General features: G+C 56.0%; 1 protein-coding gene across 1 annotated transcript; it reads left to right on the top strand.

Moving 5' to 3' along the window:
* The first annotated feature begins 258 nt into the window (after positions 1 to 258).
* LOC140399916 (RNA-binding protein 4B-like) lies at positions 259 to 17828 on the top strand. Its single transcript, XM_072489397.1, has 3 exons — positions 259 to 659; positions 14382 to 14877; positions 17467 to 17828. Exons 1-3 carry the CDS (start codon positions 329 to 331, stop codon positions 17516 to 17518), a joined length of 879 nt encoding a protein of 292 aa, XP_072345498.1. The 5' UTR covers positions 259 to 328; the 3' UTR covers positions 17519 to 17828.
* The last annotated feature ends 989 nt before the right edge of the window (positions 17829 to 18817 follow it).

The raw sequence follows: 18817 nt of genomic DNA on the forward strand, positions 1-18817 counted from the left end.
TCCTCCTCCTCCTTCCCGCCGCCCATTGAGTGACAGCGGATTGGGCCAATCGGATCGCACGCCCGGCCCCTCCCGGCCAGTCGTGATCCCCTTCCGGCGTGGAAGGGGCGGCGGTCCCGCCTCCCGGCAGGAAGCGGAAGGGGCGGGCCCTGCAGGTCGACGCGTCCTCCTAGTGGTTGCGCCTGAGCGACGCGGCTGCGGATTGGCCGGCGGCGCCGTCCGTCAGCAGGAGGGTGGGGGGGGGAGGGAGGCGGGGCTTCTCCCTCGGACGAACGGCGGGGACCGGCGCCATTTTGTGTAAGAGTAGGAGGAGGGGGGGGGGTGAAAAATGAAGATCTTCGTGGGCAACATCCCCAGCGAGAGCACGGTGGAGGAGCTGAAGGCCCTGTTCGAGTACTACGGCGCGGTGCGCGAGTGCGACATCATCCGGCACTACGGCTTCGTGCACATGGAGGGCGCCGAGGAGGCGGCGCAGGCCATCGCCGCGCTGCACCAGTACGAGCTGCACGGCCAGAAGCTCAACGTGGCCGAGTCGCGGCCCCGGCCCGCCGCCGTCACCAAGGTCTACGTGGGCAACCTGGCGCCCGGCTGCAGCAACCAGGAGCTGCGCGCCCGCTTCGAGGAGTATGGCCGGGTGCAGGAGTGCGACATCGTCAAAGGTGAGGCCGGCCCTCGGTCCCGCCATTGAGGGGGGTCACTCACACTCGGTCCCTCCATTGAGGGGGCCTCACACTCGGTCCCTCCATTGAGGGGCCTCACACTCAGTCCCTCCATTGAGGGGCCTCACACTCAGTCCCTCCATTGAGGGGGGTCACTCACACTCAGTCCCTCCATTGAGGGGGGTCACTCACACTCAGTCCCTCCATTGAGGGGGCCTCACTCACACTCAGTCCCTCCATTGAGGGGGCCTCACTCACACTCAGTCCCTCCATTGAGGGGCCTCACACTCAGTCCCTCCATTGAGGTGCCTCACACTCAGTCCCTCCATTGAGGTGCCTCACACTCGGTCCCTCCATTGAGGGGCCTCACACTCAGTCCCTCCATTGAGGGGGGTCACTCACACTCGGTCCCTCCATTGAGGGGCCTCACACTCAGTCCCTCCATTGAGGGGCCTCACACTCAGTCCCTCCATTGAGGGGGGTCACTCACACTCAGTCCCTCCATTGAGGGGCCTCACACTCAGTCCCTCCATTGAGGTGCCTCACACTCAGTCCCTCCATTGAGGTGCCTCACACTCAGTCCCTCCATTGAGGTGCCTCACACTCGGTCCCTCCATTGAGGGGCCTCACACTCAGTCCCTCCATTGAGGTGCCTCACACTCGGTCCCTCCATTGAGGGGCCTCACACTCAGTCCCTCCATTGAGGTGCCTCACACTCGGTCCCTCCATTGAGGGGCCTCACACTCAGTCCCTCCATTGAGGGGCCTCACACTCAGTCCCTCCATTGAGGGGGTCACTCACACTCAGTCCCTCCATTGAGGGGCCTCACACTCGGTCCCTCCATTGAGGGGGGTCACTCACACTCAGTCCCTCCATTGAGGGGCCTCACACTCAGTCCCTCCATTGAGGGGGATCACTCACACTCCGTCCCTCCATTGAGGTGCCTCACACTCAGCCCCTCCATTGAGGGGGGTCACTCACACTCGGTCCCTCCATTGAGGGGCCTCACACTCAGTCCCTCCATTGAGGGGCCTCACACTCAGTCCCTCCATTGAGGGGGGTCACTCACACTCAGTCCCTCCATTGAGGGGCCTCACACTCAGTCCCTCCATTGAGGGGGGTCACTCACACTCAGTCCCTCCATTGAGGGGCCTCACACTCAGTCCCTCCATTGAGGGGGATCACTCACACTCAGTCCCTCCATTGAGGGGGATCACTCACACTCAGTCCCTCCATTGAGGGGGGGTCACTCACACTCAGTCCCTCCATTGAGGGGGATCACTCACACTCAGTGCCTCCATTGAGGGGGGTCACTCACACTCGGTCCCGCCATTGAGGGGCCTCACACTCAGTCCCTCCATTGAGGGGGATCACTCACACTCGGTCCCTCCATTGAGGGGGGTCACTCACACTCAGTCCCTCCATTGAGGGGGGTCACTCACACTCAGTCCCTCCATTGAGGGGGGTCACTCACACTCAGTCCCTCCATTGAGGGGGGTCACTCACACTCAGTCCCTCCATTGAGGGGGATCACTCACACTCAGTCCCTCCATTGAGGGGCCTCACACTCAGTCCCTCCATTGAGGGGTCACTCACACCCAGTCCCTCCATTGAGGGGCCTCACACTCAGTCCCTCAATTGAGGGGCCTCACACTCAGTCCCGCCATTGAGGGGGATCACTCACACTCAGTCCCTCCATTGAGGGGCCTCACACTCAGTCCCTCCATTGAGAGGCCTCACACTCAGTCCCTCCATTGAGGGGGATCACTCACACTCAGTCCCTCCATTGAGGGGCCTCACACTCAGTCCCTCCATTGAGGGGCCTCACACTCAGTCCCTCCATTGAGGGGGGATCACTCACACCCAGTCCCTCCATTGAGGGGGATCACTCACACTCAGTCCCTCCATTGAGGGGCCTCACACTCAGTCCCTCCATTGAGGGGCCTCACACTCAGTCCCTCCATTGAGGGGTCACTCACACCCAGTCCCTCCATTGAGGGGGATCACTCACACTCAGTCCCTCCATTGAGGGGCCTCACACTCAGTCCCTCCATTGAGGGGCCTCACACTCAGTCCCGCCATTGAGGGGCCTCACACTCGGTCCCTCCATTGAGGGGGGTCACTCACACTCAGTCCCTCCATTGAGGGGGTCACTCACACTCAGTCCCTCCATTGAGGGGGTCACTCACACTCAGTCCCTCCATTGAGGGGGCCTCACACTCGGTCCCTCCATTGAGGGGGGTCACTCACACTCAGTCCCTCCATTGAGGGGGCCTCACACTCAGTCCCTCCATTGAGGGGGCCTCACACTCGGTCCCTCCATTGAGGGGGCCTCACACTCAGTCCCTCCATTGAGGGGGTCACTCACACTCAGTCCCTCCATTGAGGGGGGTCACTCACACTCAGTCCCTCCATTGAGGGGGCCTCACACTCAGTCCCTCCATTGAGGGGGGTCACTCACACTCAGTCCCTCCATTGAGGGGGATCACTCACACTCAGTGCCTCCATTGAGGGGGATCACTCACACTCAGTGCCTCCATTGAGGGGGGTCACTCACACTCGGTCCCTCCATTGAGGGGGCCTCACACTCAGTCCCTCCATTGAGGGGGATCACTCACACTCAGTCCCTCCATTGACGGGGATCACTCACACTCAGTCCCTCCATTGAGGGGCCTTACACTCAGTCCCTCCATTGAGGGGGATCACTCACACTCAGTGCCTCCATTGAGGGGGATCACTCACACTCAGTGCCTCCATTGAGGGGGGTCACTCACACTCGGTCCCTCCATTGAGGGGGCCTCACACTCAGTCCCTCCATTGAGGGGGATCACTCACACTCAGTCCCTCCATTGAGGGGGATCACTCACACTCCGTCCCTCCATTGAGGTGCCTCACACTCAGTCCCTCCATTGAGGGGGGTCACTCACACTCGGTCCCTCCATTGAGGGGGCCTCACACTCAGTCCCTCCATTGAGGGGCCTCACACTCAGTCCCTCCATTGAGGGGAATCACTCACACTCAGTCCCTCCATTGAGGGGCCTCACACTCAGCCCCTCCATTGAGGGGCCTCACACTCGGTCCCTCCATTGAGGGGGATCACTCACACTCAGTCCCTCCATTGAGGGGGGTCACTCACACTCAGTCCCGCCATTGAGGAGGGATCACTCACACTCAGTCCCTCCAATGAGGGGGCCTCACACTCGGTCCCTCCATTGAGGGGGATCACTCACACTCAGTCCCTCCATTGAGGGGGATCACTCACACTCAGACCCTCCATTGAGGGGGGTCACTCACACTCAGTCCCTCCATTGAGGGGCCTCACACTCAGTCCCTCCAGTGAGGGGCCTCACACTCAGTCCCTCCAGTGAGGGGCCTCACACTCAGTCCCTCCATTGAGGGGGATCACTCACACTCAGTGCCTCCATTGAGGGGGGTCACTCACACTCAGTCCCTCCATTGAGGGGGCCTCACACTCAGTCCCTCCATTGAGGGGGCCTCACCCTCAGTCCCTCCATTGAGGGGGATCACTCACACTCCATCCCTCCATTGAGGTGCCTCACACTCAGTCCCTCCATTGAGGGGGGTCACTCACACTCGGTCCCTCCATTGAGGGGGCCTCACACTCAGTCCCTCCATTGAGGGGCCTCACACTCAGTCCCTCCATTGAGGGGAATCACTCACACTCAGTCCCTCCATTGAGGGGCCTCACACTCAGCCCCTCCATTGAGGGGCCTCACACTCGGTCCCTCCATTGAGGGGGATCACTCACACTCAGTCCCTCCATTGAGGGGGGTCACTCACACTCAGTCCCGCCATTGAGGGGGGATCACTCACACTCAGTCCCTCCAATGAGGGGGCCTCACACTCAGTCCCTCCATTGAGGGGGATCACTCACACTCAGTCCCTCCATTGAGGGGCCTCACACTCAGTCCCTCCATTGAGGGGGATCACTCACACTCAGTCCCTCCATTGAGGGGGATCACTCACACTCAGTCCCTCCAATGAGGGGGCCTCACACTCAGTCCCTCCATTGAGGGGGGTCACTCACACTCAGTCCCTCCATTGAGGGGGGTCACTCACACTCAGTCCCTCCATTGAGGGGCCTCACACTCAGTCCCTCCATTGAGGGGGATCACTCACACTCAGTGCCTCCATTGAGGGTGCCTCACACACAGTCCCTCCATTGAGGGGGATCACTCACCCTCAGTCCCTCCATTGAGGCGGGTCACTCACCCTCAGTCCCTCCATTGAGGGGGGTCACTCACACTCAGTCCCTCCATTGAGGGGGGTCACTCACACTCAGTCCCTCCATTGAGGGGCCTCACACTCAGTCCCTCCATTGAGGGGCCTCACACTCAGTCCCTCCATTGAGGGGGGTCACTCACACTCAGTCTCTCCATTGAGGGGAATCACTCACACTCAGTTCCTCCATTGAGGGGGGTCACTCACACTCAGTTCCTCCATTGAGGGGCATCACACTCAGTCCCTCCATTGAGGGGCCTCACACTCAGTCCCTCCATTGAGGGGAATCACTCCCACTCAGTCCCTCCATTGAGGGGCCTCACACTCAGTCCCTCCATTGAGGGGGGTCACTCACACTCAGTCCCTCCATTGAGGGGGATCACTCACACTCAGTCCCTCCAATGAGGGGGGTCACTCACATCAGTCCCTCCATTGAGGGGGGTCACTCACATCAGTCCCTCCATTGAGGTGCCTCACACTCAGTCCCTCCATTGAGGGGGGTCACTCACATCAGTCCCTCCATTGAGGGGCCTCACACTCAGTCCCTCCATTGAGGGGATCACTCACACTCAGTGCCTCCATTGAGGGACCTCACACTCAGTCCCTCCATTGAGGGGGATCACTCACACTCAGTGCCTCCATTGAGGGGAATCACTCCCACTCAGTCCCTCCATTGAAGGGCCTCACACTCAGTCCCTCCATTGAGGGGGATCACTCACACTCAGTCCCTCCATTGAGGGGGATCACTCACACTCAGTCCCTCCATTGAGGGGGATCACTCACACTCAGTCCCTCCATTGAGGGTGCCTCACACTCAGTCCCTCCTTTGAGGGGATCACTCACACTCAGTGCCTCCATTGAGGGACCTCACACTCAGTCCCTCCATTGAGGGGGATCACTCACACTCAGTGCCTCCATTGAGGGGAATCACTCCCACTCAGTCCCTCCATTGAAGGGCCTCACACTCAGTCCCTCCATTGAGGGGGGTCACTCACACTCAGTCCCTCCAATGAAGGGGCTCACTCACACTCAGTCCATCCATTGAGGTGGATCACTCACACTCAGTCCCTACATTGAGGGGGATCACTCACACTCAGGCCCTCCATTGAGGGGGGATCACTCACACTCAGTCCCTCCATTGAGGGAGATCACTCAGTTCCTCCATTGAGGGGGTCTCAGTCCCTCCATTGAGGGGGATCACTCACACTCAGTCCCTCCATTCAGGGGGCCTCGCACTCAGGCCCTCCATTCAGGGGGGTCACTCACACTCAGTCCCTCCATTGAGGGGGCATCACACTTAGTCCCTCCATTGAGGGGGGTCACTCACACTCAGTCCCTCCATTGAGGGGGGTCACTCACACTCAGTCCCTCCATTGAGGGGGGATCACTCATACTCAGTCCCTCCATTGAGGGGGGATCACTCATACTCAGTCCCTCCATTGAGGGGGGATCACTCATACTCAGTCCCTCCATTGAGGGGGCCTCACACTCAGTCCCTCCATTGAGGGGCCTCACACTCAGCCCCTCCATTGAGGGGCCTCACACTCGGTCCCTCCATTGAGGGGGATCACTCACACTCAGTCCCTCCATTGAGGGGGGTCACTCACACTCAGTCCCGCCATTGAGGGGGGATCACTCACACTCAGTCCCTCCAATGAGGGGGCCTCACACTCAGTCCCTCCATTGAGGGGGATCACTCACACTCAGTCCCTCCATTGAGGGGGATCACTCACACTCAGTCCCTCCATTGAGGGGCCTCACACTCAGTCCCTCCATTGAGGGGGATCACACTCAGTCCCTCCATTGAGGGGCCTCACACTCAGTCCCTCCATTGAGGGGGATCACTCACACTCAGTCCCTCCATTGAGGGGCCTCACACTCAGTCCCTCCATTGAGGGGGATCACTCACACTCAGTCCCTCCATTGAGGGGGATCACTCACACTCAGTCCCTCCATTGAGGGTGCCTCACACACAGTCCCTCCATTGAGGGGGATCACTCACCCTCAGTCCCTCCATTGAGGCGGGTCACTCACACTCAGTCCCTCCATTGAGGGGATCACTCACACTCAGTCCCTCCATTGAGGGGGGATTACTCACACTCAGTCCCTCCATTGAGGGGGGTCACTCACACTCAGTCCCTCCATTGAGGGGGGTCACTCACACTCAGTCCCTCCATTGAGGGGGGTCACTCACACTCAGTCCCTCCATTGAGGGGCCTCACACTCAGTCCCTCCATTGAGGGGCCTCACACTCAGTCCCTCCATTGAGGGGGGTCACTCACACTCAGTCTCTCCATTGAGGGGAATCACTCACACTCAGTTCCTCCATTGAGGGGCATCACACTCAGTCCCTCCATTGAGGGGCCTCACACTCAGTCTCTCCATTGAGGGGAATCACTCCCACTCAGTCCCTCCATTGAGGGGCCTCACACTCAGTCCCTCCATTGAGGGGAATCACTCCCACTCAGTCCCTCCATTGAGGGGCCTCACACTCAGTCCCTCCATTGAGGGGGGTCACTCACACTCAGTCCCTCCATTGAGGGGGATCACTCACATCAGTCCCTCCATTGAGGGGCCTCACACTCAGTCCCTCCATTGAGGGGCCTCACACTCAGTCCCTCCATTGAGGGGATCACTCACACTCAGTGCCTCCATTGAGGGACCTCACACTCAGTCCCTCCATTGAGGGGGATCACTCACACTCAGTGCCTCCATTGAGGGGAATCACTCCCACTCAGTCCCTCCATTGAAGGGCCTCACACTCAGTCCCTCCATTGAGGGGGATCACTCACACTCAGTCCCTCCATTGAGGGGGATCACTCACACTCAGTCCCTCCATTGAGGGGGATCACTCACACTCAGTCCCTCCATTGAGGGTGCCTCACACTCAGTCCCTCCTTTGAGGGGATCACTCACACTCAGTGCCTCCATTGAGGGACCTCACACTCAGTCCCTCCATTGAGGGGGATCACTCACACTCAGTGCCTCCATTGAGGGGAATCACTCCCACTCAGTCCCTCCATTGAAGGGCCTCACACTCAGTCCCTCCATTGAGGGGGGTCACTCACACTCAGTCCCTCCAATGAAGGGGCTCACTCACACTCAGTCCATCCATTGAGGTGGATCACTCACACTCAGTCCCTACATTGAGGGGGATCACTCACACTCAGGCCCTCCATTGAGGGGGGATCACTCACACTCAGTCCCTCCATTGAGGGAGATCACTCAGTTCCTCCATTGAGGGGGTCTCAGTCCCTCCATTGAGGGGGATCACTCACACTCAGTCCCTCCATTCAGGGGGCCTCGCACTCAGGCCCTCCATTCAGGGGGGTCACTCACACTCAGTCCCTCCATTGAGGGGGCATCACACTTAGTCCCTCCATTGAGGGGGGTCACTCACACTCAGTCCCTCCATTGAGGGGGGTCACTCACACTCAGTCCCTCCATTGAGGGGGGATCACTCATACTCAGTCCCTCCATTGAGGGGGGATCACTCATACTCAGTCCCTCCATTGAGGGGGCCTCACACTCAGTCCCTCCATTGAGAGGCCTCACACTCAGTCCCTCCATTGAGGGGGATCACTCACACTCAGTCCCTCCATTGAGGGGGATCACTCACACTCAGTCCCTCCATTGAGGGGGGATTACTCACACTCAGTCCCTCCATTGAGGGGGATCACTCACACTCAGTCCCTCCATTGAGGGGGCCTCACACTCAGTCCCTCCATTGAGGGGGCCTCACACTCAGTCCCTCCATTGAGAGGCCTCACACTCAGTCCCTCCATTGAGGGGGACCACTCACACTCAGTCCCTCCATTGAGGGGGATCACTCACACTCAGTCCCTCCATTGAGGGGGCCTCACACTCAGTCCCTCCATTGAGAGGCCTCACACTCAGTCCCTCCATTGAGGGGGGATCACTCACACTCAGTCCCTCCATTGAGGGGGGTCACACACTCAGTCCCTCCATTGAGGGGGGATCACTCACACTCAGTCCCTCCATTGAGGGGGATCACTCACACTCAGTCCCTCCATTGAGGGGGATCACTCACACTCAGTCCCTCCATTGAGAGGGGAATCACTCACACTCAGTCCCTCCATTGATGGTGATCACTCACACTCAGTCCCTCTATTGAGGGGGATCACTCACACTCAGTCCCTCCATTGAGGGGGCCTCACACTCAGTCCCTCCATTGAGAGGCCTCAAACTCAGTCCCTCCATTGAGGGGGATCACTCACACTCAGTCCCTCCATTGAGGGGGATCACTCACACTCAGTCCCTCCATTGAGGGGGATCACTCACACTCAGTCCCTCCATTGAGGGGATCACTCACACTCAGTCCCTCCATTGAGGGCGGATCACTCACACTCAGTCCCTCCATTGAGGGGGGATCACTCACACTCAGTCCCTCCATTGAGGGGGGATCACTCACACTCAGTCCCTCCATTGAGGGGGATCACTCACACTCAGTCCCTCCATTGAGGGGGATCACTCACACTCAGTCCCTCCATTGAGGGGGCCTCACACTCAGTCCCTCCATTGAGGGGGGCCTCACACTCAGTCCCTCCATTGAGAGGCCTCACACTCAGTCCCTCCTTTGAGGGGGATCTCTCACACACATTCCCTCCATTGAGGGGGGTCTCACAGTCTCTCCATTGAGGGGGCCTCACACTCAGTCCCTCCATTGAGGGGGGATCACTCACACTCAGTCCCTCCATTGAGGGGGATCACTCACACTCAGTCCCTCCATTGAGGGGGATCACTCACACTCAGTCCCTCCATTGAGGGGGCCTCACACTCAGTCCCTCCATTGAGGGGGGCCTCACACTCAGTCCCTCCATTGAGAGGCCTCACACTCAGTCCCTCCTTTGAGGGGGATCACTCACACACATTCCCTCCATTGAGGGGGGTCTCACAGTCTCTCCATTGAGGGAGCCTCACACTCAGTTCCTCCATTGAGCGGGGCCTCACTCACACTCAATCCCTTCATTGAGGGGGCCTCACGCACTCCATCCCTCCATTGAGGGTGCCTCACACTCGGTCCCTCTGTTGAGCGGGCCTTTGCTCACACTCAAGCCCTTCATTGAGGGGGCCTCACGCACTCCATCCCTCCATTGAGGGGGCCTCACACTCCGACCATCCATTGAGGGGGGCCTCACAAATACTTATGTCCCTTCATTGAGGGGGGCTCACTCATACTCAGTCTCTCCATCCCTCAGTCTCTCCATTGAGGGTGCCCTCACATTCAGTTCCTCCGTTTAGGTGGGCATCTCACACTCCATCCCTCCAATGAGGGTGGCCTCACACTCAGTCGCTCCATTGAGGGGGGGTCTCACAATCCCTCCATTGAGGGGGGTCTCACACACAGATTCCCTCCATTGAGGGGGGCCTCACTCAAACTGAGTCCCTCCATTGAGGGGGGCCTCACAGAATTTACAGTGCAGGAGAAGGCCATTCAGCCCATCGGGTCTGCACCGGCCTTTGGAAAGAGCACCATACTTAAGCCCCACTCCTCCACCCTACCCCCGTAACCCAACCTAACATATTTGGACACTAAGGACAATTTATCACGGCCAATCCACCTAACCTGCACGTCTTTGGACTGTGGGAGGAAACCGGAGCACCCGGAGGAAACCCACGCACCCACGGGGAGAACATGCAGACTCCGCACAGACAGTGACCCAAGCCAGGAATCGAACTTGGGACCCTGGAGCTGTGAAGCAACAGTGCTAACCACTATGCAACCATGCTGCCTCACACTCAGTCCCTCCATTGAGGGGGGCTCACTCACACAGTCCCTCCATCCCCCAGTCCCTCCATTGAGGGCCTCACACGCTCCGTCCCTCCATTGAGGGGGGCCTCACACACTCAATCCCTCCATTGAGGGGGGCCTCACACACTCAATCCCTCCATTGAGGGGAGCGCACTTAGCCCCTCCATTTAGGGATCTTTTTTGCATGTGGGATTTGTTTTTTTAATGTCCCATGTGAGAGACGGCGCCTCCTTCAGTATGGTTGAGTGAAGTTGTGGCAAGATGAGTGGGAACAGAAATCCTGGGGAGACGCGCAAACACCAAGAAAATGGCGAGGAAAGGAAAAGGCTACAAATTAAATTAAAACGCTGACGAAACCCACCGGGACCGTTAATTTGAGGACAAATTTCTGTCGCCTACCCAGCCACACTGCAGCATCTCATAAGTTCTTACATTTCTCGCTTGAAATTGCTAGAGGGACGGAGTTCAAGACTAGTGAGGTTATGCTGCAATATTATAGGGTGTTGGTGAGGCCGCATCTGGAGTATTGTGTTCAGTTTTGGTCTCCTTACCTGAGAAAGGACATATTGGCACTGGAGGGAGTGCAGAGGAGATTCACTAGGTTGATCCCAGAGTTGAGGGAATTAGATTATGACGAGAGGTTGAGTAGACTGGGACTGTACTCATTGGAGTTTAGAAGGATGCGGGGGGATGTTATTGAGACATATAAAATTATGAAGGGAATAGATAGGATAGATGCGGGCAGGTTGTTTCCACTGGTTGGGGAAAGCAGAACTAGGGGGCATAGCCTCAAAATAAGGGGAAGTAGATTTAGGACGGAGTGTAGGAGGAACTTCTTCACCCAAAGGGTTGTGAATCTCTGGAATTCCTTGCCCAGTGAAGCAGTTGAGGCTCCTTCTTTAAACGTTTTTAAGAAAAAGATAGATGCCTTTCTAAAGAATAAAGGGATTCGGGGATATGGTGTACGGGCCGGAGAGTGGAGCTGAGTCCACAAAGATCAGCCATGATCGCATTAAATGGCGGAGCAGGCTTGAGGGGCCAGATGGCCTACTCCTGTTCCTAGTTCTTATGAATCTTCGCTTTCTAATAGCTTCCTCCCTGATGCAAGTCAACAGTGGTGACTTGTGCCGTTCTCTCACTGCTGGCTTTAGGCAGCCCTCGTGTGAGATTCTACAAAGGCCCATTCAATTGGGGAACAGATCACCATGGCGCAGGTGCAAGCACACTTTCCAGCTAGTGGCCAAGAGGCCACTGCGCAGCAGAGCGCAAATCGTGCACGCACGCCTGCCTTCCAGCAAGTTGGTCGCTGAAATGACCATCGCTGGCTGCGGTTCTGCCTCATCCCCGAGGGCAGTTGAATCTTGTTATTGTAACCTCAGTGTGTCAATCTGCCTGAGACTGATGTTACAATCCCAGACCAGACCCCAACAGTGGCGAGGATACTGGTCAGAAACCCCAATATTTTAATTTAATTTTGTAAGACTGAGGAAAGGATATCTCGCTCCAGGAGTGATTTCACGAAGACATAGGGGTGTGGTAGGTTAAAACAAACTTTATTACAACAGTGTTAAAATATCTCAACATCACACCAGAAAATGACTTGCAATTACTCCTTGAACTATGCCAATCAGCACAGTGAATACAATACCCTTAACTGCTATCTTTATTATCACGCAAACAATGAGAAAAAGCATCTCTGCTCTCAATCCATTTTGACTGCCAATGGCACATAGGAATATCAGATTGAGAAATCGTAGATGATAACATCAGTAGGTGTGTTCTTAACCTGGTGCTGTAAGACTTCTGAGAGAGAGAGATCTCTTGACACTGCTGTAGTAAAAAAGATCTGACTCCTGTCAGAACCATGCAGAAGCTCTGGCTATATGTCTTCAGAAGCTGCTTCTGCTCGCCTTCTAATCAGACAAGTCTGAACTGCTTTGAAAGACTGCTAATCTGCCGACAGACTTATCTTTAATTGGACTACAGAGGGCAAAGTGCTTGATGTCTGTTTACAGCTTCGTCTAGAACTCCACTTACCCGCTTTACGTATGAAATGCCTGACACCGTAGCTCCACCCAGTAATGACATAATTTTACAGCGCTGAATCTAATTAACTCCACAGGGAATCCCCTTAATCCAAACAAAACTGCATTAGCCCAAGCTTTTGATGATGGCTTCATTGCACCCCACCCCTGGGTCCCAAAACCTTTGTTGTCTTTCAAACTAGGATTTATTTTGAAACCGTCCCGCTCTGACTGATCTGTTCCCTGTAATAACACTATTCACGACGCCCTATGCTGCTCTTGCTCATGTATTTACTTTGTTTGGCCTCTTGTTCCGCACTGTAGCCAATCACTTTGTTGACGTACCATTTGTCAATGTTCTCTGTTGATTGTTCTTTTTGTCTACTATGTACGTACTGTGTACGCTCTCTTGGCCGCAGAAAAATACTTTTCACTGTACTTCTATACATAAATCAAATCAAACATGACTACAGCAGCCTCACACGCTCTAACCCCAGACATTTAACCCTCACTGCACCAAATGCCTGCAATCTATCTGAAATTCCTACATACATCGCACTCGAGGCCTTCCTGACGGGCATGGCTGAGCGACCTTGATTCCAGAGTCTCACATTGCTCCCACCGATTTTCTGTTCTTTGGGGTTTGGAGTCGCGAACTGCGAACCTTCATTCCAGAAGCCAGATAATTGAGATCGAGCTCCGAGTTGCAAAAATCGTTGGCCAGGAAAGAAGGCCATGCCCGTGTTATAATGACACACCAGTAGGGAAGCCGAGGTCACTTTGACAATTTGTAGAAGCGAGCGCGTGCGATAATAGAAAGCTGGTGAGTCGGAGGAACAATTTCGCCCTTTTCCAACCGGGACACATTGTTTCTTCCGAATCCAGAGACCCTGAATTGTATAAAATAAAAACACGCAAAGTGTTGCCGATGTTGGAAGTATCCAGCAGGTCTGGCAGCCCCTGTGGAGAGAAAGAGGGTTAACATTAAACTCTCGCACGGACTCAGTGTGAGCTCTGTTTCTCCCTCCACAGATCCTGCCTGACCCGCTGGGTATTTCCGGTATTTCTTTGTTCAGACTTAATGACCATGGGTTTTGTGCGTATGTAGAACGTAGAAACTGGCTGTTGGGCCCTCGTGTGCTGCACCAGCCGCCCCCCAATCTTCCCCCGCACTTCTCTTAACTTTCCCTGAAAGGTCAACGGCCGTCATAGAATTTACAGTGCAGAAGGAGGCCATTCGGCCCATCGAGTCTGCACCGGCCCTTGGAAAGAGCACCCTACCCAAGGTCAACACCTCCACCCTATCCCCATAACCCAGTAACCCCACCCAACACCAAGGGCAATTTCGGACACTTAAGGGCAATTTATCACGGCCCATCCACCTAACCTGCACATCTTTGAACTGTGGGAGGAAACCGGAGCACCCGGAGGAAACCCACGCACACACGGGGAGGATGTGTGTGCGTGGACACACAGACAGTGACCCAAGCCGGAATCGAACCTGGGACCCTGGGACCGTGAAGCAATTGTGCTATCCACAATGCTACCGTGCTGTCATGTGCAGAGGAGTGTTGGGTGCGTGTGTCCCCCCCCCCCCCCCCCCCACCCCGGGGCAGTTTGCCAGCGTCGGTCCCGTAAGATTCTGTTGACGCGACGTATAACCTCTGTTCTTCCGCCTTCCAGATTACGCCTTTGTGCACATGGAAAAGGAGGAAGACGCGATCCAAGCGATTGCCAATCTGGATGAGAAGGAATTCAATGGGAACAAGCTCAGGGTGCAGCTCTCCCGGTCGACCTACGGGAAGTCTGGCGGGCAGCGAGATGTCTGCCAGCGCTGTGGAAGGCAGGGGCACCAGGCGAGAGATTGCCACTCCTCGCGCCATAGTCAGTACAACCCGCAACAGCTCCAGTCTCAATATCACCCCTCCTACTATTCGTATTACGATTACGACTACGGCCACGGCTCCTATTACGACTATTACGAAGATTACCAGGCCGCGGGTGCCGCCCCAAGTTACGCGCCGCTCGACTACGTGAGGGAGAGGAGTCCAAGCCGCCTGAGCACGCCCGCACCAGCGGCGGCGGCCAACAGCTGCACTCTGTACGAACGCACCCGCCTATCGCCGCTATCGCTGCCAAAATATCAGAACGAGAAGTTCGTAGACGATAGTATCAGTAGGTATGTATCCATTGCGGGCAAAAGCGCTGGAAGGGAGGGGGGTTGAGGGGAGGAGAAGCCGCTGATGTGACTCGCCCCACCTCCGCATGGAACTCTAGAGTCACACCTTAAAGAATCGTTTCTCGGTGATGCCCAGGGTTTGGTAGTGCCAGCTTGGTTATCCTTTGGGCTCCGCAGTAAGTAAAGCAGACCCTAACGCTGGCGTGGAGCGGTGTACATTGTGTTGGTCAGACACCAATCCACTTGCCCCCTTGCTGTGGGTGCTACTTAAGCTCCTGGTTGTAAATTGAGCAGATCCTTCTGTGTGTCAACTGCGCACTGGGGCTGTTTAGCACAGGGCTAAATCGCTGGCTTTGAAAGCAGACCAAGGCAAGCCAGCAGCACGGTTCAATTCCCGTAACAGCCTCCCCGAACAGGCGCCGGAATGTGGCGACTAGGGGCTTTTCACAGTAACTTCATTGAAGCCTACTCGTGACAATAAGCGATTTTCATTTCATTCAATTCGAGAACGCAGTTGTCGGAGAGTAATTGATCGGATGGGTACGCACAGGCTGCGTGGAGTTAGGGAGATAGCCGGCTGTTCCGCTGTAGCTTTAAGGATCTTTTGTAACCAAGGTTGTGTCTGGGAGAGTGTGGTGTGAGCTGTGGAGCACACTTTGTTACCCTTCCAGAGAATTTTGTTTTGGAGCAGCTGCTTAAAACAAGTAGTTACCTTTCATATCCTGAGCAAATGTCGCTTAAAGCGCCTGACTGGTCGCAGCAATCGATCTATCAATTTGTCAACTGTTGACCCACTAACTTGAGGAACCCCCACGGTGCAGAGCTTCAGGGTGCCAAGGCCTTAGCGAGGGTGTCACACAGATTTATTTGCGTGGAACCCGGCCCAGAACAGAGGAGTGGATGGGGGTGTTCTCCCAGCTGAGAAGTTTAGGACGGGCGATTTGATAGCGGCATTCAAAATCACAAAGGCTTTTCATCGAAGAGTAAGTGAGGCAGGGCTGATTGGGTGGCTGGATCAGAGAGATGACAGTGAAACGATGTGCCGAATGGCCTCCGTAAGCCTGTTCATAATCCCTGCAGATTCCGCCTGGTTTAACGCCCTCAAGGTGGGCTAAGGCCCCCTTAGCGCGAGAGTGCCCTCCGCTAACTAACGAGCCTCGTGTGAGAATAGCCAGTTTTGGCGGTAACAGAGATGCATGGCGAAGGCATCGTTGTGTTATCATCGCCCACACTCAAAACCCTAGATCGTTACGCAGGAGCCTTGTCGCAATCCATTGGGTGAAACAAAATGGTGGGGGGGGGGGATCTTCCATTAGTCCTGAATGTAGAAGCATTAGCTTCTCAGCTCTGGGGTGGGGGGGGGGGGGGGGGGGGGGGGGGGGGGTCAGTTGTGGTTGTCGGGGTTGCGGTGAGATCTCTGGGGGACGATGCATTCACTACGAGGAATTCCAAGCCGATGGATACTTGTGACCACTCGGGAGCATTGGCCGTTGTGAACAGTTTTGACCCCCTCCTCATCAGTATGTGCAAGTGGTGAGGGTGGATTGTAACGTCAGCGCGCTTGCCTCCCTGTTTGGAGGTAGCTCCTGACGCTGAATGCGGCGATTGTGGGTCTGATTTTCTAACCGTGTCCATCAAGTCGGCTGCCTCTTGACGTCCGACTCGCAGGTCAGTTTGTTGTCAGAAGCCCCTAGCTCTCAGATACACCTTCCCACTCCAGGACACTGCAGCCTCCCATCCTCCCAAGAAGATCTCCGATCGCTTGCACAGCCGCTTGATTAAGAATCTTATCTTTCCAGACGCCGCCCCCCCCCCCCCAAAAGCCCTCAGACACTTAATTGCGTTCCCCACTCCTCTGCAGCAAAGTGGAACGGGGGGGAGGGGGGGCCCTATCAGTTTCCCCTTCCCCCTGAATTGTCCCCACTAACTGGCACAGCACGGGGCCTGTTCGTACCCACAACCTGATGTCTCCTGCCCCGAAGGCTCCCCAGGTCGAGCAGCTAGTTCCCCGCCTCCCTCCGCTGTGCAACCGCACGGTTCTTTACGTTCTACGAGATGCTAAAAACATTTGACTAGTGTATATCCACGACGTAATTTGCTTGCGGCTACAGCCAGGGGCAGTGGCTCCCGCCCACGCACAATAATAAATCAATCCAAGGTGACTGACACAAAAGAAGAGGGACTTGGTCTCGGCGCGTTTGTCGGGGGCCTGTGAAGTGCTTTTGAGGTGTGAGGGCAAACGTTGGTAATGCAGAGCCAGCTCCCTGTTTTGTGCAGCGGGTCACCATCCTGGCTGGGGGGTCTGCGCGGTGGAATGTGGGGGAGAAAAGGGGTGGCAGGATGTCCCGTTTGCAGTTTCTCGATCTGGTGGCGGGGAGGCACATTTTGAAACAAAAGCATAAGAGGCCCCCCCATTGGTCCTCCCTCCGCTCTCCCCAATCTCTTCTCTTCTCCCACCCCCACCCCCTCCTCCCCGCGTTTGGAGTCTTGCCCACCCCGGCTCCTCCCTCCCCTCCCCTCGATGAATGCATGAACGACTTTTCCTTTTCCGGCCAGCCCTGTATTGACATGATGTGCTTTTTCTCTTAGGTATGATCAGTTTGACTATGATAATACCACCGACACCCGCTATGCCCAATGAACCGACGATTTCCTCCTCCTCCTCTTCCTCCTCCTCCTCCGTCGCCGTCGCCGCCGTTCTCCGACCAGAAGATCGCTCTCTCCAGACGAATACACGACCCCGCGATTGCGGCACCGCAGCGCCTTGGCGTTTAAAACAAAATTTACATCTATCTATCTCTCTCTCAAAACAAATAGATACGGTCACTGCAGCCCGGCCTTGTGAGGCATAGATTCAGTAAACACTTAAAACGCTCTCTTTCTCGCCGATGATTGTGATCGGAAACTGCTCGCTAGGGTAATTTTATTTTTGTTTCCAACTTCCCCGCACCCTAAAATAATAAAAAAAAAAAAACCCGCCCTTCATGCAAGTCCTGCTAAATATCCTTATCAAACTCGGGTGCTTTACCAAGCGGTGGAGGACACCCTTCCCGATCACTGATGCTTCCTCCTGACCTTTTTAAAGGGGCGGGGAGCCTGTTCTGCCATTTTGCCTTGGAGGCTGTTTCGCTCGCACCATCCATGGGCGTCCCTCACGGCTCGAGTGCAGGCAGCCCCTCTATGGGGGGGCGGGGGGGCACGTATGTCGGGGCCTAGTTTCCAACTAGTATGCACAGGTGGGAGGGCATCCAGGCACTTGGCCCTTGCCTTCCCAAGGTACAAAATGGCTACAGCGATTATACAGCGAAGCTGGGACTGGCTCCCCCCTTTAAATTATCCCAGCCCCGTCACCACCACCGTGAACAATTAAATACATAACGAAAAGCTGCCACCCTGCCTCAGACAGGCGCTGCTTTCCCACACCTTGCCAACGCCGCTTGGACCCCAGCTGCTGAGGGACGCACAGGATCCCGCGTCAGTCCCTCGCCTTCCCGCAGCCTGGGGCCCACTTGCGGATAGGGTGGCTGAGTGCGTAACCCGTACATTACTGGCCAAGGTTAGCGATAATAGTCCGACTCTTTCCCCCCCTCGAGAAATGAGCTCTCTTTTCCTCCTCCCGCTCCGCCCTTTTTTAATTTTACTGCCAAAAGCCGCTCGGCGCCATCGTGTTGGCATGAAGGGGGGGGGGGGGGCATTTCCTGGCTTCCGGGTCTGGCTTGTCGGACTTGCTGCGAGATGGCAGGGTGTACTTTTTTTCCAGATTGAGTGAGTGGGTGTGTGTGTGGGGTTATGTGTGCCTTCCGTACGAATGCCGTGGCAAAATGACCAATAAAGCGGTGCTCGATCCTTTCTACCTGGCCGGTAGGATGCATTTGGATTCATGGTGGCTGCTGATTTTGTAGAGGGGGCCGTAGTGCAAATATGTGGCTCCTCTGACAGG

Source organism: Scyliorhinus torazame, chromosome 24 (assembly GCF_047496885.1).
Source record: "Scyliorhinus torazame isolate Kashiwa2021f chromosome 24, sScyTor2.1, whole genome shotgun sequence".
Lineage (NCBI taxonomy): Eukaryota > Metazoa > Chordata > Chondrichthyes > Carcharhiniformes > Scyliorhinidae > Scyliorhinus > Scyliorhinus torazame.

What these genes read in the sequence shown, in the direction of transcription:
- LOC140399916 (XM_072489397.1), top strand. Translation starts at nt 329, where the DNA reads ATGAAGATCTTCGTGGGCAACATCCCCAGCGAGAGCACGGTGGAGGAG. An exon ending in GGAGTGCGACATCGTCAAAG is followed by an intron (nt 660 to 14,381) that starts GTGAGGCCGGCC and finishes TCCGCCTTCCAG; the next exon opens with ATTACGCCTTTGTGCACATG. An exon ending in GTAGACGATAGTATCAGTAG is followed by an intron (nt 14,878 to 17,466) that starts GTATGTATCCAT and finishes TTTTTCTCTTAG; the next exon opens with GTATGATCAGTTTGACTATG.